This window comes from Cynocephalus volans, chromosome 10 (assembly GCF_027409185.1).
Source record: "Cynocephalus volans isolate mCynVol1 chromosome 10, mCynVol1.pri, whole genome shotgun sequence".
In the NCBI taxonomy this organism is placed as follows: Eukaryota; Metazoa; Chordata; class Mammalia; order Dermoptera; family Cynocephalidae; genus Cynocephalus; species Cynocephalus volans.
In genome coordinates this window covers 55,145,083-55,171,646 of record NC_084469.1, presented here as the reverse complement: position 1 = coordinate 55,171,646, position 26,564 = coordinate 55,145,083, and the positions used below count along the sequence as shown (strand labels likewise).

At 36.9% G+C, this 26,564-nt stretch overlaps 1 protein-coding gene across 1 annotated transcript in view; it reads left to right on the top strand.

Annotated features, from left to right (window-relative positions):
* Positions 1-25,447, top strand: part of ZNF529 (zinc finger protein 529) — a 52,219-nt gene extending 26,772 nt beyond the window's left edge. The window contains exons 3-5 of the mRNA XM_063111871.1: positions 17,986-18,079; positions 19,091-19,217; positions 23,987-25,447. Coding sequence (XP_062967941.1) covers positions 17,986-18,079; positions 19,091-19,217; positions 23,987-25,407 — 1,642 coding nt within the window. The 3' untranslated portion in view covers positions 25,408-25,447. The remainder of the gene's footprint in view (positions 1-17,985; positions 18,080-19,090; positions 19,218-23,986) is intronic.
* Positions 25,448-26,564: the final 1,117 nt, after the last annotated feature.

Sequence of the window (26,564 nt, the reverse complement as noted above, 5' to 3'; positions counted from 1 at the left end):
CCGCATGGCCAGGCTGCAAATTTTCCAAATCTTTACACTCTGCTTCCCTTTTAAATTCTGGCTTTATGTCATGCCTTTGCTGCCATAACTCAGAGTAGGCTGTTAGAAGTAGCCATGCAGTGTCCTTAATGCTTTGCTGCTAGGAAATTTCTTCTGCCAAATGCTCTGGTTCACAACTCTTAAGTCCCACCTTCCACAAAGTCCAAGGGTATGGAAGCAATGCAGCCAAATTCCTCACTATGGTGTAGCAAGGGTGATCTTTTGTCCAATTCCCAATAAGGTCTCATTTCTATCTGAGACCTCATCATCCACATGGTCTTTGCTGTCCACATTTCAATCAGCATTCTGCTTGCCACCACATAAGTCACTAAGACATTCCAAACTTTCCCTCATCTTTTTCTCTTCTTTTAAGTTCTCCAAACTCCTCCAACTTTTGCCCATTACCCGGTACCAAAGCTGCATCCACATTTTCAGGTATCTGTTTAGCAACACCCCACTCCTCGGTACCAATTTTCTGTTTTAGTCCGTTTTGTGTTGCTATAACAGAAATACCTGAGACTGGGTGATTTATAAAGAAGAGAGGTTTATTTGGCTTACGATTCTGGGACAACCCCCCCCCCCCTAATTACCCTAGATTTCTTCTCTCCTGAAAGAATAACGGTTACTCTTTTGATTTGTTGCCTTGGTGATCTGTCCAATGCTGAGAGATGTGACCAGGTCCCCCAATATTATCATAGAGCAGATGCATCTTCTGTCACTCCGGAATGGGCTTTGTGGACAGAGATGTCCTCTTCTTTTCTTTATCTCTCCTGGTGACTAGTCCAAGTGTCTATTTTTATGCCATTACCATGCTGTTTTGGTTGCTATAGCATTGTAGTATAATTTGAAGTCAGGTAGGGTTATGCCTCCAGCTTTATTATTTTGTTTTCTCACATTTTGACACAATGTTAGCTTGTGTCAATGTACTCCAGTGGCTGGTGGACTATCTGCATGGTGGTTGTGGCATCTAGCCACTTTTATGGCAGCCATGGTTATTATGGTGGCTGTGCAGGGCTACCCACATGGAGGTGATGTTTTTGGCATGCTCCTTTGTGCTGGCAGTGTGCCTGTTTGTGGGGAATGTCTAGTCCCTGGCTCCATGCCTCAGGTCCCTGGGCAGGCCCCAGGGAGCCAACATCTTGTGCCCGGTTGTGGGGAGGAGGGTCTGGTCCCCTACTCTATGCCCCAGGTCATACTATATTGTTGAAGGATAGTTTTGCAAGATGTATTATTTTTGGTTGACATTGCTTTTTTTCAGCAACTTCTGGTCTCCATAGTTTCTGAAGACTAATCAGCTGTTAATCTTATTGAGAATTCCTTGTACATAATGGGTCACTTATTTCCTACTGTTTTCAAGATTCTCTTTTCTTTGTCATTCTACAGTTAGACTATAATGCATCTCAAAGTGCATCTCTTAGAGTTTATCCTACTTGGAGCTTGTTAAACTTCTTGTATGTGTAAGTTAATGTCTTTCATGCATTTGTGAAGTTTTCAGCCATCATTTCTGTAACTATTCTTTTGATCCATTGTCTTCTCTTCACTGGGACTTCCATACTCTGTATGTTAGTACACTTGCTTGAGTCCCACAAATCTCAGGCTCTTTCAGTTTTCTTCATTCTTTTATTTTTCTGCTACTCAGGCTAGGTAATCTCCATTGACCTATCTTCAAGTTCCATGATTTTTTTTCTTCCTGTTTAAATTTTCTGTTGATTTCTTTTGGCAAATTTTTTATATCATTTGTTTCACTCTTCATATCTGGAATTTGCATTTGGTGTCTTTTGATAATTTATATCTCTTTATCGATATTCTCTCTTTTGAGATGTCATTCTGGTGTTCTTTATTTAATTGCCCATGGTCTTTAGCTCTTTGAGCATATTAAGATAATTGATTTAAAGCCTTTGTTTAGTAAGCCCAATGCCTGGGCTTCTTCTATTTCTTATGTTCTTCTTTTCTTTCTTTCTTTTTTTTTTTTTACAGCATTAATAAATTATTATTTAGGAAAAAATTTAACAAAGCCAAGGACTGAATCACACTTACTTTTATTTCCACAATGATTAGGAGAGTGCCTGGCAAATAATATATTTCATACATTTTGTTGAAAAACTAAAGAGATTTAAATCAAAGTATTAAAAAGTACAAAACTTGTTTTCTCCTTCATCTATTTGTCTGTGCATAAGTGCACCAGGATGGTACCCTCAAGTGAGGGGCCTATCCTTGGACCTGAGCTACTTCTTCAGTCCAGCCAGAGAATGTACTGAGATTGTAAAGAATCAACTCTGCTCACATACCATTGGCTGAAAGTTAGTCAAATGGTCACAGACAGCTGCAGTGGAGGCTGGGAAATGTAATCTTCATCCTGGAAAGGCATTGCAGTCTCTTAAAATTACATTACTATTGAATAAGGGAGATTGGATATTGTTTTTTAATTAATTATTTATTTTTTAAAATTTATTGGTTATGAATATTCATGAGATACAAAGCTGATTGTCACCATTCATGCCCAAGATGTGATGGCCAGATCCGTACTAGCATCATGCCCATTACCACAAATTGTGATTATACTCCATGTCCCCTACCCAGTTATCACCAACCTCCCTCCCCATCCTCCTTTCCCCCATTCCACTTTGGTATGCTCTCTTCCTCTGCAAGTCCGACACACCACTATGGTCTTTCCTTCCTTCTTTCTCTCTTAGCTCCTACTTGTGAGTGAGTACACGTGGTATTCATCCCTCTGTGCTTTGCTTATTTCATTCAACATAAGTTTCTCCAAGCACATCCGTGTTGTTGCAAATGGAAGAATTTCTTTTTTTTTTTTTTAAGGCACAGTAGTATTCCATGGTGTATATATACTACATTTTCTTTATCCAATCATCCATCAATGGACATTTAGGTTGGCTCCATATCTTGGCTATTCTAAACAGAGATGCAATGAAAATAGGAGTGCAGGTATCCCTTTCACATGAAGATTTCCATTCCTTTGGGTGTGTACCCAGAAGTGGGATTGCTAGATCATATGGAAGATCTACCTGTAGTTGTTTGAGAAACTTCCATGCTGTTTTCCATAGTGGTTGTACTAATTTGCAGTCCCACCAACAGTACAGGAGCATTCCCTTCTCTCTACACCCTTGCCAGCATTTGTTATTCTCCGTCTTTTTTATTATAGCCAGTCTAACTGGGGTGAGGTGATATTTCAATGTGGTTTTAATTTGCACTTCCCTGATGACTAGTATTGTTGAGCATTTTTTCATGTACCTGTTAGCCATTTGTATGTCTTCTTTTGAAAAATGCCTATTCAGCTCCTTTGCTCATTTTTTAATTGGATTATTTGTTTTTTTACTGTGTAATTGCTTGAGTTCCTTGCATATTATGGATATTAGTCCCTTGTCAGATGCATAGTCAACAAAAATTTTTTCCCACTCTGTAGGTTGTCATTTCACCCTGTTGATTGTTTCCTTTGCTGTGCAGAAGCTTTTTAGTTTGATATAGTCCCATTTGTTTATTTTTTCTTTTATTGCCTGTGCTTTTGGGCTCATATTCATAAAGTCAGTGCCCAGAGCTAGTTCCTGAAGTGTTTCACCTATATTTTCCCTGAGTAATTTTACAGTTTCAGGTCTTATACTTAAGTCTTTAATCCATTTTGAGTTGATTTTAGTATATGGTGAGAGATGCATGTCTAGTTCCATTTTTCTGCATATGGATATCCAATTTTCCCATCACCACTTGAAGAAGGCTGTCTATTCCCCAATGTAGGTTTTTGTTGCCTTTGTCAAATATCAGATGGCTGTAAGCCTGAGGGGTGATTTCTGGGTTCTCTATTCTGCTCTACTAGTCCAAGTGTCTATTTTTATGCCAGTACCATGCTGTTTTGGTTGCTATAGCATTGTAGTATAATTTGAAGTCAGGTAGGGTTATGCTTCCAGCTTTATTTATATTTTTCTCAGAATTGCTTTGGGTATTTGGGGTCTTTTGTTGTTCCATATGAATGTTAAGATTGTTTTTTCCATTTCTGTGAAGAATGTCATTGGTATTTTGATGGGGATTACATTGAATCCGTAGATTGCTTTGGGTAGTGTAGATATTTTCATAATGTTAATTCTTGCAACCCTAGAGCATTGAATGTCTTTCCATCTTTTTGTGTCTTCTTTAATTTCTTTCAATAGAGGTTTGTAGTTCTCATTATAGAGATCTTTCACCTCCTTGGTTAACTTGATTCCCAGGTATTTTTTGTGTGTGTGTGTGTGACTGTTGTAAATGGGCTTACTTTCTTGATTTCTCTTTCTGTTAGTTCATTATTGGAGAAGGTAAATGCAACTGATTTGGGGGCATTTATTTTGTGTCCTGCAATGTTACTGAAATTATTAACCAGCTCTAGGAGTTTTTTGATAGAGTCTTTAGGTTTTTCTATATATAGTATTGTGTTATCTGCAAGTAGGGACAGTTTGACTTCATCTTTTCTGATCTGGATGCCCTCTATTTCTTTCTCTTGCCTGATTGCTCTGGCTAGTACCTCCAGTACTATGTTAAGTAGAAGTGGTGAAAGTGGGCATCCTTGTCTTGTTTCTGTTCTTAAGACAAAAGGCTTCAGTTTTTCCCCATTCAGAATGATACTGGCAGTGGGCTTGTCATAGATGGCTTTTATTGTGTTGAGATACTTTCCTTCTATACTTAATTTGTTGAGAGGCTTTACCATGAAGGGATGTTGAATTTTGTCAAATGCTTTTTTAGCATCCATTGAGAATAATCATGTGGTTTTTGTCCTTGAGTTTGTTGATGTGATGTATCACATTTATTGACTTTCACATGTTGAACCATCCTTGCATCCCTGGGATGAATCCCACATGATCATTGTGTATTTTTTTTTTAGTGGGTTGCTGTATTCTGATTGCTAATATTTTGTTGAGGATTTTTGTATCTGTGTTCATCAAGGATATTGGCCTGTAATTTTCTTTTTTTGTTGTGTCTTTATCTGATTTTGGTATCAGAGTTATTTTGGCCTCATAGAATGAGTTTGGGAGAGTGGTTTCTTTTTCAATTTTTTGGAATAGTTTGAGGAGAATAGGTACTAATCCTCTTTAATGTTTTGATAGAATTCAGCTGTAAAGCCATCCAGACCAGGGCTTTTCTTTGTTGGTAGAGTGCTGACTACTGCTTCAATGTTGTTGCTTGTTACTGGTCTGTTCAGGTTTTCTATCTCTTCTTGGTTCAGTCTGGGTAGTTTGTATGTGTCCAGAAACTTATCCATATCTTCCAGGTTTTCACATTTGTTGTCATACAGTTGTTTACAATAGTCTCTAATGATTCTTCATATTTCTGTGGTATTGGTTGTAATGTCTCCCTTTTCATTTCTGATTTTTGTTATTTGGGTCTTCTCTCTTCTTTTGTTTGTTAACTTAGCTAATGGTTTGTCTATTTTACTTATCTTCTCAAAAAACCAACTTTTTGTTTTGTTGATTTTTTCTATTGTTTTTGAGTCTCTATTTCATTTTGTTCTGCTCTGATCTTCTTTATTTCCATCTACTATCTTTAGAATTGGATTGTTGTTTTTCTAGTTCTTTGAGGTGTAGTGTTAGGTCATTTATTTGAAGTCTTTCCATTCTTTTGATATAAGTGTTTATTGCAATAAGTTTCCCTCTTGGTAGTGCTTTTGCAGTATCCCACAGTTTTGGTATGATGTGTCTTTATTTTCATTAGTTTCAAGAAATGTTTGATATCCTATTTAATTTCTTCTTGGACCCATATGTTATTGAGGAGCCTATTGTTTAGTTTACATGTATTTGTATACTATTCAGAGTTTTCCTTGTTATTAATTTCCAGCTTTAGTCCATTGTAGTCTGAAAAGATACTTGGAATGATTTCAGTTTTTTAAAATTTGCGAAGACTAGATTTGTGACCTAATATTTGGTATATCCTGAATAACTTTCCATTTGCTGATGAGAAGAAAGTTTATTCTCCGGTTACTGGGTGAAATGTTCTGTATATATCTGCCAGGTCCACTTGGTCTAAGGTGTAGTTTAAAGCCTATGTCTCTTTGTTGATTTGTTACCTGGAAGATCTGTCCCATACTGAGAGAGGAGTATTCAGGTCACCCACTATTAATGTATTAGGGCCTATTTCTTTCTTTATGTCTAAGAGTGTTTGCTTTATATATCTGGGTGCTCCAGTATTGGGTGCATACATATTTATGACTGTCTTCTAGCTGGATAGATACTTTTATCATTATATAATAGCCTTCTTTGTCCCTTTTTATGTTTTTTGGTTTAAAGTCTATTTTATCTGATATAAGAATAGCTACTCCTGCTCATTTTTGGTTTCTTTTGTCTCTTTTTATGTTTTTTGGTTTAAAGTCTATTTTATCTGATATAAGAATAGCTACTCCTGCTCATTTTTGGTTTCCATTTGCAAGGTATATCTTTTTCCATTCTTTCACTTTTAGTCTGTGTGTGTTTCTACAGGTGAGGTGTCTCCTGAAGACAGCATATACTTGGGTCTCGCTTTTAATCCAATCAATCAGTCTGTGTCTTTGAATGGGAAGTTTAATCCATTCACATTTAGGGTAGTTATTGACAGGTATTGTTTAATTCCTGTCATTTATTTGCTTTTTGTTTAGATGATTTAAATATCTTTTGATCATTACTTCCCATTTTATTTCTCTTCTTCAATGTTAGTTGAAAATTTAAGGTGGTATGATTTAGCTTCTTTCTCTTTCTCACTGGCATTTTTGTTTTAATGGCAGGTTTTGCTCTTTCTTGTGTATTCGTGATAGTGATCATCATTATTCACATTCCAGATGAAGGACTCCCTTGAGAATTTCCTGTAGGGCTGGTCATGTGGTGGTGAACTCCCACAATTTTTGTTTGTCTTGGAAATACACTATTTCTCCCTCATTTCTGAAGGACAGCCTTGCTGGGTATAGAATTCTTGGCTGGCAATTTTTTTCTTTTAGTATTTTGAATATATCATTCCATTTTCTTCTGGCCTGTAGCATTTCAGTTGAGAAGTCTGCTGTTAGTCTGATGGGTGTTCCCTTATAGGTGACTTGACACTTTTCTCTTGCTGCTTTTAGTTCTCTCTTTGAGCTTTGCATATTTGAGTATAATGGGTTTTGGGGAGAATCTTTTTGGATTGAATCTCTTTAGGGACCTTTGGGCTTCCTGGATCTGAAGATCTGCATCTCTCCCTACACCTGGGAAGTTTTCTGTTATTATTTCCTTGAATAGGTTTTCAATACCTTTTCCTTTCTCCTTCCCTTCTGGAATACCCACAATTTGGATGTTAGAGCAGTTTAATCTTTTATTATTTTAAATTCTTTTTTCCTCCTTTTTGTCTGCCTCAGTTATTTTGAAAAGACCATTTTCGAGATCTGAAATTCTTTCTTCTGCTTGCTCTAGCCTGCTGCTCAAGCCCTCTGTTGTGTTTTCTGTTTCACTGAGTGAATCTTTCATTTCTAGGAGTTCTGCTACACTCTTTTTTAAGGTATTAACTTATTTGTACATTTTCTCCTTCCTATTCTGGGTCTTTTTTCTGGTTTCATTGTGTTCTCTAATTGAGTCTTCTTTTTTTCTCTTTGAGTTTTCTTAAGATCATTACTCGGAATTCCTTTTCAGGCGTTTCAAGGATTCCCTGTTCTATGGGGTCTGAGATTTGATCATTACTGTATTCCTTTTGTTGTATCATATCTTCTTGTTTGTAGTTCTAGTATTTTTTTGTTGGTGTTTGGCATCTGATGGAGGACTTGCTTCTTCTATTTACTGTGGTGGGCTGGGAGGATACAGATTTCTTCCTCTATTTGCAGACTCTACTAGTGTCTCTTCTTAAATTAATGTAGTCGAGCAAGTGGCAGGTTGCCTGTAGAGTGGCCCTGGCTGCTACCATGGTGGTGAACAGTCTTTGTGGTGACAGTAGGTGTGGCAGTGGCTATATTACACCACCTTGGCTCCTGTTCCAGAATCTGTGGCTGTAGACTGAGCCCCTGGTGCCACATGGGTCTCAGCTCATCTTGGCACCTGCTGGACCTGTGCGCACTTCAATTCTGGGCCTTAGACTGAGCCCCCAGTGGTGCATGGGTCTTGGTTAACCTTGGTGCCTGCTGGGCCAGTGGGCACTTCCCTCCAGGGTCTAAGACTGAGCCCCAGTGCCACGTGAGTATCAGCTTACACTGGTGGCTGCTGTGGCTGTGGCACTTCCCTCCAGGACCTCTGTTCTTATTTTCTTGTATCTTAGTCCGTTTTGTGTTGCTATAACAGGATATCACAGGCTAGGTAATTTATAATGAACAGAAATTTATTAGTTTACAGTTCTGGAAAGTCTAATATGAAGGTGCCAGCATCTGGTGAGGGCCTTCTTGCTGCATCACCACATGGTGGAAGGCAAGAAAGCAAGAGAGCAAGAGGAACCTGAACTTGCCTTTTCATAATGGCATAGATCTCACCCATGAGGGCAAAGTCCTCATGGCCTAATCACCTCTTAAAGTTCCCACCTCTTAATACTGTTACAATGGCAGTTAAATTTCAACATAAGTTTTGGAAGGGACAAACATTCAAACCATAGCCTACTGTGAATGAGCTATGCTTTCTGTTTCTTTTCATTCCTCAATATTTTTTGTTAGACCCTGGACATTTTATTTTATTTCCAGCTTTACTGAGGTACAATGGACAAATAAATAAAATGTATATATTTATGATGCACAATGTGATGTCTTGAGATACACACACACACACACACACACACACACACACACACACACACACACACACATTGAGAAATGATTACCATAATTAAGCTAACTAACATACTTATTACCTTACATAACTACCATTTTTTTTTTGTGATGAGAACATTTCAGATCTACTCTTTTAGCAGTTTTCAAGTATACAATACATTGCTATTAACTATAGTCAGTATACTGTACAGTAGATCTCCAGAAAGTATTTGTTCTAACTGAAACTTTGTGCCTGTACCCTTTGATCAATATCTCCACTTTCATTCTCCCTTCAGCCCACTTTTGCTGGTCCCTGGCAACCACCATTTTTTTCTCTGCTTTTATTAGCTTGACATTTTTAGATTTCACATGGAAGGATCATGTAGTATTTGTCTTTCTGTGCCTTGCTTATTTCACTTAGCATAATGTCCTCCAGAGAATTTGAATATTTAAAATATTATAATCTGGCAATTCTAGAAGTCATATTCTCCTTCCTCCTTGGGTTTTTTGTTACTGCTTATTGTAGATTGTAGTTTGTTATTGGTGAGTGACTTTTCTAAACTATTTTTGCAAAGATTGTATACTTTGCCATGTGTGGTCACTGACATTTTCTCCAGAGGGGAGGATTGCTGTCCTCACATGGCAGAAGGTAGAGGACAAGGGAACTAAAATGCTGAATGAAGCCTCTTTTATAAGTGCCTAGTTCCACTTGCTGTGGATTGAAATTGTGTCCCCAAAGTCCATGTATTAGAAACTTAAGCCCCACTGTGACAATGTTAAGAAGGTGGGAAATCCTATTTTGATCATTGAAAGATGGGGCCTTGAAGAGTTGATTAGACTGTGAGGACCATGCCCAAGTAAATGGATTAACCCATTAATGGTTTAGTGGTGGTCATTGGCATGGTCCTGAGGGCTTTAAAAGGAGAAGGAGTGAGGAGTTGGATTTCTCTCTGCTTCTGCCATGTGACACCCTGCTTTGCTATGAAAAGTCACTACCTACCAATAAGCCTCTCACCAGATGTTCCCTGGACTTTGGACTTTCCAGCCTCCAAAACTATAAGCAATAAATATTGTTTCTTTATAAATTACCCAGCTTCAGGTATTTCTGTTTCTAACAGAAACAGTAACAGAACAGAAAAAGACTAATTAATACAGCACTCATGAGGGGAGGAGCCCTCATGACCTAATCACCTCTTAAATACCCCACCTCTTAATACTATCACATTGGCAACATCTGAATTTCATAGGGGACACGTTCAAACCATAATATTCCACCCTTGGGTCCCCCAAATTCATGACTTTCTGACATAGAAAATACACTTATTCCATCCCAGTAACCCCCAAAGTTTTGACTGTTCCAGCATTAACTTTAAGTCTAAAATTCAGAGTCTCATCTAGATATCATTCAAATCAGATATGGGTGAGACTCAAGACACCATTCATCCTGAGGCTATCTAGCTGTGAACCTGTGAAATCAAATAAGTTATGTGCTTCCAAAATACAGTGACACAGCAGGCACATGACAAACATTTCTATTCCAAAAGAGAAACATAGGAAAAAAGAAAGAGATAACTCATCCCAAGTAAATGCAAAATCCAGTAATGCAAACAACATTAAATCTTAAGCCTTAAGAATAATCATCTTTGACTCCATGTTCCATCTTCTGGACACACTGGGTAGGGGTTGGGCTCCCAAGACCCCAGGAGACTCTACTACAATGGCTTTGCTGGGCACAGCCCATGACACAGCTCTCATAGGTTGGAGTCAAGTGCCTCTGGCTCTCACAGGGTGGCACTGCATGCTGGTGGCTCTATATGACTGGGACTTTGGGAGCAGCCCAGCCTCCATGGTTCTGCTGGGCATTGTCCTACTGGGGACTTCAGTGGCTCAACCCCTGTGGCAAGTGTCTGCTGGGGTCCTGAGGATCTTCAGGGCATCCTTTGAAATCTTTGTGGAGGAAGCCATGCCTCCACAGCTCTGGCATTCTGCACACTTGCAGAATTAGCACCACATTGATTCTACCAGGGTTTACCATTTGTGCCCTTTGTAGTGGTGAGTGAGCTGCACCTGGACCCACTGGCACCACAGGTAGGGCAGATGAGTAGTGCTTTACTGGAATTTGGGGAGCAGATAGACTTGAGGCACCCTTGGGCAGTGAGCCCAAGGTCCTACAGGTGCCCTGGGCTTTTCCCTCAAAACCATTTTGCCCTCAAGGCCCTTGCTCTCTGGGCCTGTGATGAAAAGAGCAGCCTTAAAGATCTCTGACATGCCTCTGGGTTCATTGTCCCATTGTCTTGATGATAACATCTGGCTTCCTTCTATCCATTCTAATCTCCTTATCAGATGGTCACTTGGTCACACCCTTGGTTTTCTCTCTTAAACACACTTTTTTATTCTTTAGATGGCCAGGCTGAGAATTTTCCAAATCTTTACATTCTGTTTCCTCTTTGGTTATAAACTGTCTTTAAATTGTTTCTTTAGGGCCGGCCCCGTGGCGCACTTGGGAGAGTGCAGCGCTTGGGAGCGCAGAGGCGCTCTCACCGCGGGTTCGGACCCTATATAGGAATGGCCGGTGTGCTCACTGGCTGAGCGCGGTGCGGACGACACCAAGCCAAGGGTTGCGATCCCCTTACCAGTCACAAAAAGACAAAAAAAAAAAAAAAAAAATTGTTTCTTTATTCTCATATTTTACTGTGAACAATTAAGAGAAGTCAAGTAGTACCCTAAATATACTTTGCTGCTTAGAGATTTCTTCCATCAAATATCCTAGTTCATGGTTCTTTGCTTTCCACAAAGGCATAGTGGGGAATATGGACATGGACATAATATAGCAAAGTTCTTTGCCACTTTATAATAAAGGATGGCCTTTCCTCCAGTTTCCAATAAGATACTTCTCCTTTCCAACTAAGACCTCATCAGAATGGCCATTACTGTTCATAGTTCTACCAACAATCTTTTCAACACCATTTCTGTAATCTAAGAGGATTCAGGCTTTTTCTGCAGCTTTTCTCTAATACTGAGCCCTCACCAGGACTGTCCTTAAAGCTTCGTTTGTAGCAATATAGGCTTTTTCTAGTATTCACTTCAGAACTGGTCCAGCCTATACCATTTGCCAGTTCCAAAGCTTCTTCCACATTTTTAGGTATTTGTTATATTACACTCCACTCTCCTAGTGTCCAGTTTTGTCTCAGTCCATTTGTGCTACTATAACACAATACTTGAGACTGAGTGATTTATAAAGAACAGAAATTTATTTCTCATAGTCTTGGAGGCTGGGAAGTCCAAGATCAAGGCACCAGCAGTTTTGGGTCTCTGGTGAGGGCTGCTCTCTGCTTCCAAGTTGGTGCCTTGATGTTGCATCCTCCAGAGGGGAGTAATACTGTGTCTTCACATGGCAAAGACAGAAGGGCAAGAAAGCTGAATGCTGTGTGAAGCCTATTTTATAAGTACCTTAATCCCACTCATGAGAGGAAGAGACCTCATGACTTGATCATCTTTTGAAGGCCCCACCTCTAAATATAATGACTTTGGCAACATGTGAATTTTGGAGGAAACACATTCAACCAAAGCAAAAACATATAGTTGAATTTTGTTTTTAATTCATCCTGACAGTCTTTTGATTAAATTAACTCATTTATGTTGGATACTATTGACATAGTTGGAATCGCATCTGCTATTCTACATTTTTTTAAAGAATGTATCAAGTCTTTTGTTCCTCTTCCTTTTTTACTGCTTTCTTTTGCATTAAGTTAATATTTTCTTTATTTTTTTCATTACATTTTTTGAGTTATTTCTTTAGTGATTGTTCTCGGGCTTTAACATATACATCTTACTAACTAGGAACAGCTTCTGATTTGTGTTGGCTTAATTCAAGTGAGATATAGAAATGTTACTCCCATATAACTCTATTCTCTTTATCCCCTTGTGTAGTATTATTGTTATTCACATCATATCTATAAATGTTTCAAACTCAGCCATTCATTGTTATAATTTTTACTTTATATTAGTCTGTTTTTTAAAAAGCAATGAGATGAAAGGAGAACCTGTACACATTTATAGCTTTTATATGTTAATCTTATCACTTCTGGTTCTCCTTATTTGATTTTGTGGATTTGGGTTACAATCTGGATTCATTTCCTTAGCCCAATACAGTTTTGCTTCTGCCTATCACCTTTGTGTTATCATTGGCAAATGTATTACATTTCTCTATGTTATAGGTCCAATAATACATTACGTACATGATGTTTTATAAAATCAATTTTCAAATCAATTAAGAGGAGAAGAGATATGCATGTATACTGTCTTTTATGATTACATAATTGCTTTTACTGGTTCTCTTTGTTTTTCATGTGGATTTGTTATATTACTGCCTGGGATCACTTACTTTCAGCTTAAAGAGCTTCCTTGAGTATTTCTATAAGGCCAGTTGCCTTGGGTTGAATGTCCCCCCCCAAAAAAATTTAATCCCCATTGTAACTGTTGAGGGTGGAAAATCCTATTACAGTAATTGAAGGGTGGGACCTTGAATAGGTGATCAGATTGTAGGAACATGAGGTAGTGAATGGATTAATAATGGTTGTCAGTAGCGTGGTTTTGAGGGCTTTAAAAGAAGAGCACATGAGAGGTTAGTCTCTTTGCTATGCCATTTTCTGCCATGTGAGACTCCTGCATTGCTGTAAAGCCACTGTCAAAGAAAGCCCTCACCAGATGTGTTCCCTGGACTTTGGACTTCCCAGCCTCCAAAACTATAAGCAATAAATTTCTTTTCTTATAAATCACCCATTTTCAAGCATTTTGTTATAAGCAACAGAAATGAACTAATATACCAGTCTACTAACAATAAATTCTCTCAGTTTTTGTTTATCTGGGGATGTTTTTATTTCATCTTCATTTTTAAATATAGCTTTGCCATCTGTAGGATTCCTTCCCACCCCCAGTTTTATTGAGGTGTAATTGTCATATGAAGTTATATATATTTAAAATGTACAATGTGATGATTTGATATATGGATACATTATAAAATGCTTACCACAATTAAGTTAATTAATATATCCATCACCTCATGTGGTTATATTTTGGTGGGGGTGAGAATGCTTAAGATGAACTCTCTTAGCAAATTTCAAGTATTCAATACAACATAATTAACTATACTCACCGTGCTGTACATTAGATCTTCAGAAATTATTCATCTTATAATTTTCCCTTTAGGCCAACATCTCCCCATTTTCCCCACTCCCGAGTCCCTGGCAACCACCATTCTATTCTCTGTTCCTATCAGCTTTTTTTTTTTTTTTTTTCAATTCCACATATAAATAATACTATAGAGTATGTATTTCTCTTCCTGGCTTATTTTATTTAACATGATGCCAGTTTATGCATGTTGTCATAAGTGGCAAGAGTTTCTTTTTAATAGCTTGTGGAGTATTCATAAAGCAAATGTACTTCACAGGGCCTGATTTTCCAAAGCCTTGCAGTTTCAAATATTGACCTTGTAAAGGACAGGAAATTTCCCCCAGGCTATAGTCTCTGTTGTAAGAGAAAGAATTGTAACACAGCAAGGTTGTTGGCTCAAAGACAGACATGTTACTGATTGATATGTAAAGATACTGGGAAATGGCTGTAAGAAGAGAATGTTTGCTAAAATCAAGCTTTTGTTGCAAATTGCATTATGGAATGTCACCTTGTTTGTCTTACTGAATGTTACCAGCTTATATTGTTAAACTTGTTAAACCATACTTAGCAAAAACCCCACCTGTGATCTCTTCCTGTAACTTCCTGGTCTGGAGAATAAATGTGGGAAGAGAACTCCGATTCGTGGTTAATTTCCCAAATGGAAGGAATGCCTCTCTCTTGAAGGTCCCAGAAGATTAACCCCCTTTCAGGGCTTCTCACTACTCAGAAGAGATGGGCTTTGAGTAATCTTTGGAGGCTCCGTCACCCAGGGGAAAAGGAGTGACAAATCCGTGGGAGGCAAAGCAACAATAGCTGAATAATATTTCATTGTGTGTATATATATGTAAATAAGTATGCACACATCACATTTTTTAAATCCATTTATCCATTAATGGACACTTAGGTTGTTTCTAGACCTTAACTATTATGAACGATGCTGCAGTGAACCCAGGAGTGCAAGTACCTCTTTGTGATACAGATTTCATTTCCTTTGGACATATACCCAGAAGTGGGATGGCTAGATCATGTGGTACTTCGATTTTTAATTTTTTGAGAAACTTGAAAACTGTTTTTAATAATTGCTATACCAATTTACATTCCAACAGAGTACAAGGGTTCCATTTTCTCCACATCCTCACCAATGTTTATTATCTCTTGTCTTTTTGATAACAGTCATCATAACAGGTATGAAGTGATATCTTATTGTGGTTTTGATTTGCATTTCTCTGATTTTTAGTGATGTTGAGCACCTTTTCAGGTGCCTGTTGGCCATTTGTATATCTTGTTTGGGAAAATGTCTATCAGGTCCTTTGCCCATTTTTTAGTTGGATGGTTTGGTTTTTTGCCATTGAGTTGTATCAATTCCTTATATTTTTTAGATATTAACCCCTTATCAGATAATGATTTACAAATATTTTCTCCCATTCTGTAGGATGTCTTTTCATATTTTTTAAAAATTATTTTCTTTGTTGTACAGTAGCTTTTAAATTTGATGTAGTCTCACCTCTTTATTTTTGCATGTGTTGCCTGTGCTTTTGGTGTCATATTCAAAAAAATAACTGTAAGACCAATGTCAAGGAACTTTTTGCTTATGGTTTTTTTTTTGTCATTTTTCATGACCAGCACTCAGCCAGTGAGTGCACCGGTCATTCCTATATAGGATCCGAACCCGCGGCGGGAGCGTCATCACGCTCCCAGCGCCGCACTCTACCGATTGCGCCACGGGCTCGGCCCTGCTTATGTTTTTTTCTGGGAGTTTTATAGTTTCAGGTCTTACATTTAAGCGTTTAATCCATTTCAAGTTAAATTTTTTAAGTGGTATAAGATAGAGGTCATTTTATTTTTTTGCATGTTGATGGATACTGGATACTTGATTGAAAGTTTTTTGGATTTTCTTTAGTTTTGTTTGGCAGCTGGCCAATAAGGGGATATGAACCCTTGACCTTGGTGTTATAACACTGTTTGGAAGTTTTTGTGAGTACTTTGTAATATATCATCTCACTGCCTTCTGGCCTCCATTGTTCATTTGTTCATTCGTTTGTTCCTTCCTTCTTTGTTTCCTTCACAGCTAGCTGATGGGGGATCCAAACTCTTGACCTTAGTATTGTCAGCAGTTAATCTTACAGGGTTTCACTTGTAACTGACAAGTCATTTTCCTTTTGCTGCTGTCAAGACTCTCTCCTTTCCTTTCCTTGGCTTGCAGCATTTTTACCATGATGTATCTATTTGTGGATCTCTATGCATTTATGCTGTTTGTCTTTTGTTTAACTTCCTTGATGTGTAGGCTAATACTTTTCAGTAAATTTGGAAATGTTTTATTCATTATTTCTTTGAAAAATTTTAATGCTTTTTTCTTTCTCTCTTCTGGTACACTTTGGTGTGCTTAATGGTGTCTCACATTTCTCTGAGGCTCTGTAAATTTTTCACCAGTTTTTTCTTTTTGTTTTTCAGGTTACATAATTTGTATCTATCTATCTTCAAGTTTTCTAATTCTTTTTTCTGCCAGTTCATATCTAATGTTGAGTCCTTCCAGTGAAATTTTTATTTGTTATACTTTCCAATCCAGAATTTCCATTTGGCTATTTTTAATAATTTTTCTCTTTAATGATATTCTCTATTTGATGCAACATTGTGATCATACTTTCATTTACTTCTTTAACCATTGTTTCCTTTGTTTACCTGAACACATTATAATGGTTACTTTAAAATCTTTGCCTTTTAAATCTGGTTACTCTTACAGGTTCTGTTGCCTGCTTCTTTTCTGGTTCGTAGTTTATATTTCCCTGTTTCTTTGCCTGTCTCTCAATTGTTTGTGTAAAGTAGATATTTTAGACAGTTTTTGCAACTATGGTACTTTTGTCCCCACCCTCCTGTCCCAGTGCTTATTATTGTTATTTGCTTATTTACTTGTTTAGTGGCTGGATGTCTTATTTTAGGGAAGTCTATCCCCACCATAGTGTAGAACCTCTGATGTTGCTCCTTACGTCATACAACCTTGGCTGTTACTACAGTCATCCTCAGATGACAGTGTTTCTGACAGGGCTGTCTTTGAGTATCTCTTTTTCTGACTACACCCAGCAGTTAAGAGCCACTAATTACAACTGATGGCAGTATTGTTTTCAACAATGCCCTGAAGATATACATTGCTTCACAGACTAATGCAGTCAAATTGGGTTTTCATTGAAGTGATACTTCCTGAGATTGGTGTTTGAGATTTGTCCTGACAACAGATCTTTTCCAAAGTGTCTCTTTGTTTATCTCTGGCAAACTAGCTAGCCTATAGTATTGCTTATATCTCCAGTTAATCTGTCAACCTTCTTCCAATTGCCTTTCATCAAAACTTTCACTGTTTTTGAAGTTTAAATGTCTCCACATTCCGTTCTCCACTTCTCCACATTTTGAAGTGAAATCAGTTCCTCTGGGTAGGCATACAGAGGTCTTGTTCTATGGACTGGACAAAATCTCTCTTCTTGGAGATCTCTGAGCCACATCTCTAGTGCTAGGTGTAGGGAAAATGGCATGCATCTCTCTGACTGATTCTCCCACTTTAGAATCTGAGTGCTTGGTAGAGGGGTGGGGGGGAAGCAACCCCAGGTTTCCTTGGTTGCCTGTCTTGACATGGAACTCTTGCCCCATGTGCTAAGGCAAAACAATTAGAACAACATTATTCTCAGCAGTGCCGCATCCAGGGTAAAGCATACATTTAATGTGTAGGGGCTGGGCAAAAGAAGGGAACCACTATCCCTCAGCTGTACAACAGGTAGCTGAGGTAGGATGATAAGTGATAATGTCTTATGCCTCCTAGGGAGACAGCCATCTGGCTGGAAGTAAGAGTTGAGGGGTGTTGAGGAAGCCCTGTGTCCTTAGATGTACCAGTCAGGAGTGGAGACTTTCCCACTAAGATGGAAAGGACAAGGGAGGGCGCAGGTTTGGTTCATATAATATATACTCTTACAGTTCTTAAGAAGTTTTTGTAGGTTTTCTTGAACAAATATTTCTTCATTTGCTATATGTTCCTAGAGCTATTTTCAGAGTGTTTAAATGGTTGTTTGTATGTTTTTAATAATTCTTACCAGTCTCACTGGGGAGTGTGTCCATGGAGCTCCTCATGCTGTCATGCCAGAAGTGGAATTCCCTGACCAATTCTTAACAGTTCTAACCACGGACCATGTAAGTTGCTATTTCTCTCTTTTTTTGTGAATATTTCCTTTTTCTGAATTCTCCTACCAAACAGCTCCAATAAACAGCCTGTATCATATCCCCACACTTTTTCAACTTCTAGTAAGGGCTGGTATTGAAGAGCACGGTGTCCTCCTGTGTACCTGTCTGTTCTCCAAATAATGTTCAGCACTCCTATGTGTTCAGTCTTTTGTCAAGAGCAGATATAGAATATAAATAGAATCCTTAGGTTTTCCCTTGTCATACTTTTGGAAGGAGAAAAAGAGCAGATGGATCTGTTTGATGACACATGGGCAAACTCTGAACTTCTCCATGGACCCGTGTTTCCAGGTTGATTGAATTTGATGTTGATTGACCTTAAGTCATACAAATGATGATGATTGTGGACTCCCAGAATTGAAGGAGATCTTGTCTAACCTAAATGTCCAAGTATAATTAAGGGTGATACATATTCAATAAGTAGACTACCTTGTAGCCACTAAAAAGCATTTACTAAATAATTTGTCTTTAGAAGTAATTATTCCTAAATATAATGTAAAATAATAATATGTAACATAATAATGTACTTAGGGCTGCAAGAAAAATTTTAATTTTGTTCATACCCCATTTTCTAAGTTAGATATTTTTCCTATAGGGAAATGAGGGTATAGAAACTTATCTTTTTTGATAATTCATGAGGCAGGCACATGACATGCAGTGTGCATGTCTATACTATTTCTTTTGATTTGTAAGCTGATTATTAACTTCCAGGTATATTTGGCTAGTTAATAAATCCCATAGAATGCAGGAAGATTTCTCTGAATCAAATGGATTCTTTAAAGACATGTAGATAGTCTAGTTTGGAAGCACTAATTTCCTTACTTTCCATGCTGTAGGCTTCTACCTCTTGTCTACTTTTTAAATATCCAGACCTCCTCCTATAATACAATTCTTTATTTCTTGTTTTTTCTCAAAAAATATTCCCTTCAACTTTACGTGTACTATATGAGTTTGTTGTTTCAGGAATTGGTGACATTCAGGGATGTGGTCATCAACTTCTCTCAGGAGGAGTGGGAATGTCTGGATGCTGCTCAGAGGGACTTGTACTGGGATGTGATGATGGAGAACTACAGCAACTTGGTCTCACTGGGTAAATTTATCTGACTCAAATAATTTAGAATATGCTCTCTAGAATACCAGCTGATATTCAGTGAACTCAACGCTATTTCTTAAGAAACTAGGTGAATTTCTTCTCCATTTCCAAAGGCATGGTTTTCAGTGTTGTTGTGTTGCAGATGACACCTCTATTATGCATCTTCAGCATTCTTCATGCTGTTCATACCTTCTGAGGCCTTTCATATAATTTCTATCTTTCTTAATACCAGGAAGCTAGATTTGACTTGCAGGACACATACAGCATATCACTGAGATATTGTGTTTGAACTCAGAATTGTTCTAAATGCTTTCATTATTTTCTTATCAACCCTCTGGTAGAACAGCTAAGATACTGTGTCATGATTTGTTATGATTATTAAAAGAATCTGTACAATTTATATGTTGCTGGATTGATAAATAGAATTCATATTTATTTCCTGCCACAAATCTTATACCTAATTTGTGGTTAAAGAACTTTGCATTTAACATTAATTTAGTATTCTTTTTTTTTTTCGTGACCGGCACTCAGCCAGTGAGTGCACCGATCATTCCTATATAGGATCCGGACCCGCGGCGGGAGCGTTGCCGCGCTCCCAGCGCAGCACTGTACTGAGTGCGCCACGGGCTCGGCCCTTAATTTAGTATTCTAACAAGGACCTATCAATGCCTCAGAAAGCTACTTATCTTCCTCTCAGCCTACATAGTTCTTGCCTTGTACTTGGCCTTGTCTTATTCACTTTAAATAACTAACTGATTTAATTCTTAAAATAAGCCTATTGCATAAGTACTATTTGTATCATTTTATTAAAGAGATTTCTTAAGACAAAGGTACTTTTCTAAGGCTACGTAGCCACTTAGTGTCAGGTGCAGGTTTTTTACCCAGGCAGTTGTGCACCAAAGACAGTGTTCTTAACTCTTCTGTTATATAGCCTCTCCAGACAAACAATTGGCTGGGTTTAAATAACATAAGACCTTTTTTTATTTGTCTTGTCTCTTTATGTTTTGTAGTTCTTTGGTTTCTCTAATGTTCTTCCAATCCCCTCACATTTTTCTTCTCTGAAGTCTTGATTAATATCATTTTGACTTCATTTATTGAAACTTTAACCAGTTCTCAAAAGTGTATTTTTAGAATTGGTCATAATTCTTTTTTGGTTTTTTTCAACACATTGTATTACATTTCTATGTTGTAAGCAGGATATTCCATCTCTAAGCCAGTTGTAATGACCTTATCGGAGGAAGGGAAGTTGCTCTAGAGGGTTTGGAGGGATGTGACAGAAAGACAGGGCCAGATGAGTGAGGGTTGATGAGGCAGGGAAAGCCATTGCCAACATAAAAAGTCTAGCTAGTCCAGGAGAGGTGAGTCCCTGTGATGTTTTGGGAAATTATCTTCAAAGGCCTGTGGTAAAAAAAAAAAAGCCTGACACTTGGGGAAGCAAATTAAGATCTTCGTCAGTGCAACCAACTCTTTCCCAGTTCCTCTTGTATTTAGATGTCTACCAACAACAAAATATGGTCATTCATATACTCAGTGCTACACTGAGTGTCTACACTGAGACAAATATTCACATTTAGTGTCTACACTGAGACAAATATTGCACTAGCTTTATCAGTACAATGGTGAGTAGATTATAGGCCCTGCTCTCATGGAAGTCAAGATGTGTAATAAACAAGTACACAAAAATAGAGACTATATATAGTGATATGTATAAGAATGAAGGGATAGAGAATGATGGGGGAAGAGCTAGTGTGGTCAGATAGTGTGGTCAGAAAGGTATCTCCATGGTCTTAGTTTGGCATTCTATAGATATTACAGCTCTTTATCAGTGATTCACCTAAGCTTTTTATAATTGGAAATCCTCCTCTGAATCAATGTGCTTCTGTATTTCTCATTCCCTTTACATTTATTAGTTGTCCTCATGCTCTTTAGTAAACTTATAAAGTAATTCTAATGAGAAAGTCAGGAAGGCTGTTTATGTCCTTTATATTATTGTACCAAATTAGCCTCAAATAACACAATTGAAATTTTCTGACCTTCTATTTATGTCTCATTATGGTTTTATTGATCTTCATTGGTTCAGTGTACTTTAGCCCACCACAGTCTTTGATATTTGATGTTGTATGAATATTGGATAATTCCTTATGGTGATTTCTTTGACTTGATCTTTAAATCTCTAAATTTATTCTTGCTTCCTCACACAAGTTTTCCCAAAGCTCACTTCCATATCCCCACCTATATTCCAGACCTGACACCTAAATTGGTTACAAGTGCATTTTTCTGGTCTTCTGTTTGCTTTGTTTAGGATGTTTTAGTACACAAACTTTCCCTCTTCTGATTCCTGTTTTGTCAAAATGGTGGTCTGCCTTAGCTACCTCAAGTGAATTCTGTGTCCTATTGACATGACCCATTAATATTATAAAACTTTTTTGCTTTCTGGCACAACAGTCCAAGGCACATCTGTACCTTCCCTGCTCCAGATCATGATTCAGATCTTTGTTCTACTATCCCTGGTTCATTACCTGTTTTTTTGATACAACCTGGGCAATAGTCATGGTTATGATTTTTTGTTTCATGAGAGGTGAATTTTTGAAAATTTTTTCTCTTTCCAGCAAATTCATTGAAAAAAACTTATTGGCTTTTGGGGTTTGTTTTGAATATCTATTTACCTAGAAATTAATTATTCTACATTTTCAACTTCATTGGCATAGGAGTCCTGTAACATTTTTTAAAAATACCTCCTTTGATGGCTGATTATATTTCTATCTCATTCTGATTGTTTATTTCTCCCCTTATACCTTTTCTTCAGGTCACTTTGTTCTGTTCTGTTTTCTTAAGTGAGATGTATATATTTGGAAATAACCAATGAATACTCATATATCATTCTTTCATTTTTGTAATACAAGCATTTAAGTCTTTACTTTTTATGAGACTAATATAGTTGAGTTCCATAGATTTTAACTGGTAATGTTTTCAGCATCATGATTCTTTGGAAAATTTGTGATTTCAATTACATTTCCATATTGACTTAACAGTTATTTAGTAGAGATAGTCTTCATTCTAAGTCTTCATTTCTAAATGGAAGTGCTTTTGATTTACTGATACCAGCACTCAAATCTGGTTTCAGTGTGATGCTTGCATTATTTCACCTTTGTTACACATAACATAATTCAGTCACGGGAAATTTTTCTTGCCCCTTATCATGCAATGTATATCTGTCACTTTGAATTTTCCTCAGGCTATTAACCTTATCTCATTGCCAACCTCCATTCAATGTCCAAAAAATCCTTTGATACAAAGTGCATTACACTCTTCCCCATATATACCACCTTCTCTGTTTCATTCCATTCTATTAGCATATTCTCCTTTCAGCTACAAGACTTTGTTCCAAATTACGTAAGTCTAACAAAATGGTATATAACAATTTTAATATGTGAAATATTGTGATACTTTTCTGGGGAAGTATAGCAGTGGTGGACTTTGGGTGTAAGGAAATGGAAAGGAATATATAGGTAAGAGCATAAAGAAAAAAAGACTGATATTTCAGTAAGGATAGGTGAATAATGGTAAAAATACTACTAAAGAGAAATAAAACATCTCATCTTAATTGATATGTGAGATGAAGAAAAGCAGTTGTGGCTCTGCATAGGAGGGAATGAGCAACAATGGTGAAGACAATATGTGTAAGCAGAGAAGCAATTGGAAAACAATCACTTATAGACACCATATATATGTATCTTACTGTATTGCAATTATATATATAATCACTGTATATGGTGTGAGGGTTGGGAAGCATGTATAACTTACATTATTATAATTACATAATTATTTTTATAATGTATTGTTTTTGAATGACTTATCTTCATATGTATACTTTTATTCTTATTTAGATTCCTTTCATTCAGTGATTCACTTTTCTTGTAATTAATTATCATATAATATATGATATTAGGGGCTTGCTGTTCATTGGCCCATTAAAAATTTTTTGCATTTGGCCTGTGGAGTCTAGAGAATAATGAAATAAATGGTATAACAAAGAGAAAGTTATTGCATTACACAACTGAAAAATGGATATGAGGACAAGGAACTAGATATTGGAATAGAGACAGAAATATGAAGTTACTTACTTAGGGTCAGTTAATACACCCTTTCTTAGGTAGTTAACTTTTAGACCTGAATAATAAAAAGGAGCAGGCCTACAAAGAGCCCATTTGTGAGAGATGAAACTTCCTATGGATAGCTCTAAATAATGGAAATTTTTCTGATCTAGGAGGTGAAAAAAATTAGGAAAAAGGGGACAATAGATTTGAATGAGGACTTATAAGCAGCCCTTTATTATCCATGGTAAAGTGTTAGGATTTATTCTGGGAAAAAGGAAAAATCATCACAAAATTATTAGTATTTATATATTATCAAATTTTCATCTGTAGTAACAGTATCTCTACAAGATATTAATGACCAGTTCTATATCTATAGATTTTGGTTCAGTTTATCTTGATTGATTCTTGAACATCAGTGCTTACCAATAAGCTGGACCAGGTGATGATCAACAGTAAATTTCAGATCCACTGACTTAGTCTGTTACCCATATCACAAACCTTACATTCTTATGCAGTCATCATTCTCTGAACTCTCATCTTTCTCCAAATTTCATAACAGTATTTTAACCATTTACTTATATTGTGAATTATTTCCAGTTTTTCTCCTCTGCTTTCTATAACTTTTATTTTTGTGACACAAGAAAAAAAATTTTTTTTCCTTTCTTTCAGATTTGGAGGCCAGGTATGAGACAATGAGTTTATCTATAGGAAAGGACATTACTGAAAACAATCGTTCTCAGTGGGAGGTAATAGAAAGTAGAAAATTTGTTGGCCTTGAAAACTCCATTTTCAGAAGTGATTGGCAAAGCAAAAGCAATATTGAAGTAGAACGACCTGAAGTAGGATATTTCAGTCAAATGAAGATCATCTCTGAAAAAGTACCCAATTATAAAAATCATAAATCTCTTACATTATCTCAGAGAATTCATGACAGTAAGAAGCCCTATGCATATAATGAATACGGGAAGGGCTTCATCTGTGACTCAAACTTCGAAGAATATCAGAGAATACATATTTGTGAGAGAACCTATGAATGTAAGGAATGTTGGAAAACCTTTGGGATAGATAACTCACATAAACTACAACTGAATATTCATACTGGTGTGAAGCCTAGTAAATATATGGAATATGGGAATACATTTAGTTTTTATGAAGACCTTAGTGTTCCCCAGAAAATTCATAATGGTGAAACATTCTATAAATGTAAGGAATACAAAAGGACCTATGGAAGAGCTGGAGAAATTACTCCATTTCAAAGAATTCATGATGGTGAGAAACCTTATGAATGCACATTTTGTGGGAAATCCTTTAGAGTGCATGTGCAACTGACTCGACATCAGAAAATCCATACTGATGAGAAATCTTACAAATGTATGGAATGTGGGAAGGACTTTAGATTTCATTCACAGCTTACTGAACACCAGAGAATTCACACTGGTGAAAAACCCTACAAATGTATACACTGTGAGAAGGTTTTTAGAATTAGTTCACAGCTCATTGAACATCAGAGAATTCATACTGGTGAGAAACCTTATGCGTGTAAGGAATGTGGCAAGGCTTTTGGAGTCTGCAGAGAACTTGCTCGACACCAGAGAATTCATACTGGTAAGAAACCCTATGAATGCAAGGTATGTGGAAAGGTCTTTAGAAATAGTTCATCTCTGACTAGACATCAGAGAATTCATACTGGTGAAAAACCCTACAAATGTAAGGAATGCGAGAAAGCTTTTGGAGTAGGTAGTGAACTTACTCGACACCAGAGAATTCACAGTGGTCAAAAACCTTATGAATGCAAGGAGTGTGGTAAGTTCTTTAGACTCACTTCAGCCCTTATTCAACATCAAAGAATTCATAGCGGTGAGAAACCCTATGAATGTAAGGTATGTGGTAAGGCCTTTAGACACAGTTCAGCTCTTACTGAACATCAGAGAATTCATACTGGAGAGAAACCATATGAATGCAAGGCATGTGGGAAGGCTTTTAGGCATAGTTCATCCTTTACAAAACATCAGAGAATTCATACCAGTGAGAAACCTTATGAATGTAAGGAGTGTGGGAATGCCTTTAGTGTGGTTAGGCATCTTACTTGACATAAGAAAATTTATACAGGTGAGAAGTCAGTTGACTGAAATGAGTGTAAATGTCTTTTTCTGATTTTCATTGTAAAAAGCTATAGATTTAATGAGAAATAATCAAAGGATTTCTACCTCTCCCTCTCTTTTAAAATCTGTTTCTAGACTTTATGGCCACTCTGTATTTAGAAGTAGAATTGCTCAGTTATAGGTGATATATACTAATGGCTTTGTTAGATATTGCCAAATATTTCTCCTTTTTAAAATCAATTAACATTTTTGTTATACACTGACATAGGATAGTCCCTCTTAGTCCATTTCTCAAATGTGTGAAATATGTGTTTCCCTAATTTGCAGTGATTTGAGTTCTTGTCATATGAGTTTCTTATCCAGGCATTTTTTGTTTACAGTAACTTTTGGTGTTTGTGTTTTTGCTCTTGTCTATAGTTTTCCTTTTTTCTTTTTTTTTTTTTTTTAATTTGTAATATTACTCTAGTACCTTCTTTGTATTCTAATTCTTTGCTGGTTATATATGCTGTACTTGTCTTTCTCCAGAGAGTTTCAGTAAATGTGCAGTCTCTATTTTCACCAAACACCTGACTTATTTTTACATTTTCTATTTTGTTTTAACACAACAGAGTCCCCTAAATATATACCACAAACACTTTAAGGAGCCTTTTCATTTCCAGGCAGTACCAGCCAGGATCCAAATGAAAGGAACACTTTAAAATATTTGATAAAAACTACTAACCTAACCAGTCTATTACAATTTATCAGTCTCTTAAAGTTTTTAGCACCTTTAAAAGGAGAGAAATCTACAACTATTGTAGTGATAATGTAAGTTCAGTGATCAGATTATAAAGAGGATTTACAATTATGTATTACCATGGCTTCTATTGGTTTTTGTATCTACTCTTATTATAATTTTTCTTTTTATTCCCTCTCAGGGTTGCCTTACTGGTTTTGGGCAATTCAACAAATAGTAGACTGTCTTTGATTTTAATAATCTCACCTGATAAACTTAAGACTAAATATTAAATTTTAACATTTAGGAATCTCACCTCCAAAATCATCTCTCTTAGTCAGGACAGTTGACCTAGTTATGCAGTCAATGAGATCATGAGCCACTAGTTATTATATTTTTATAGGAATTTAACTACTGTGTTTAGGTAAAT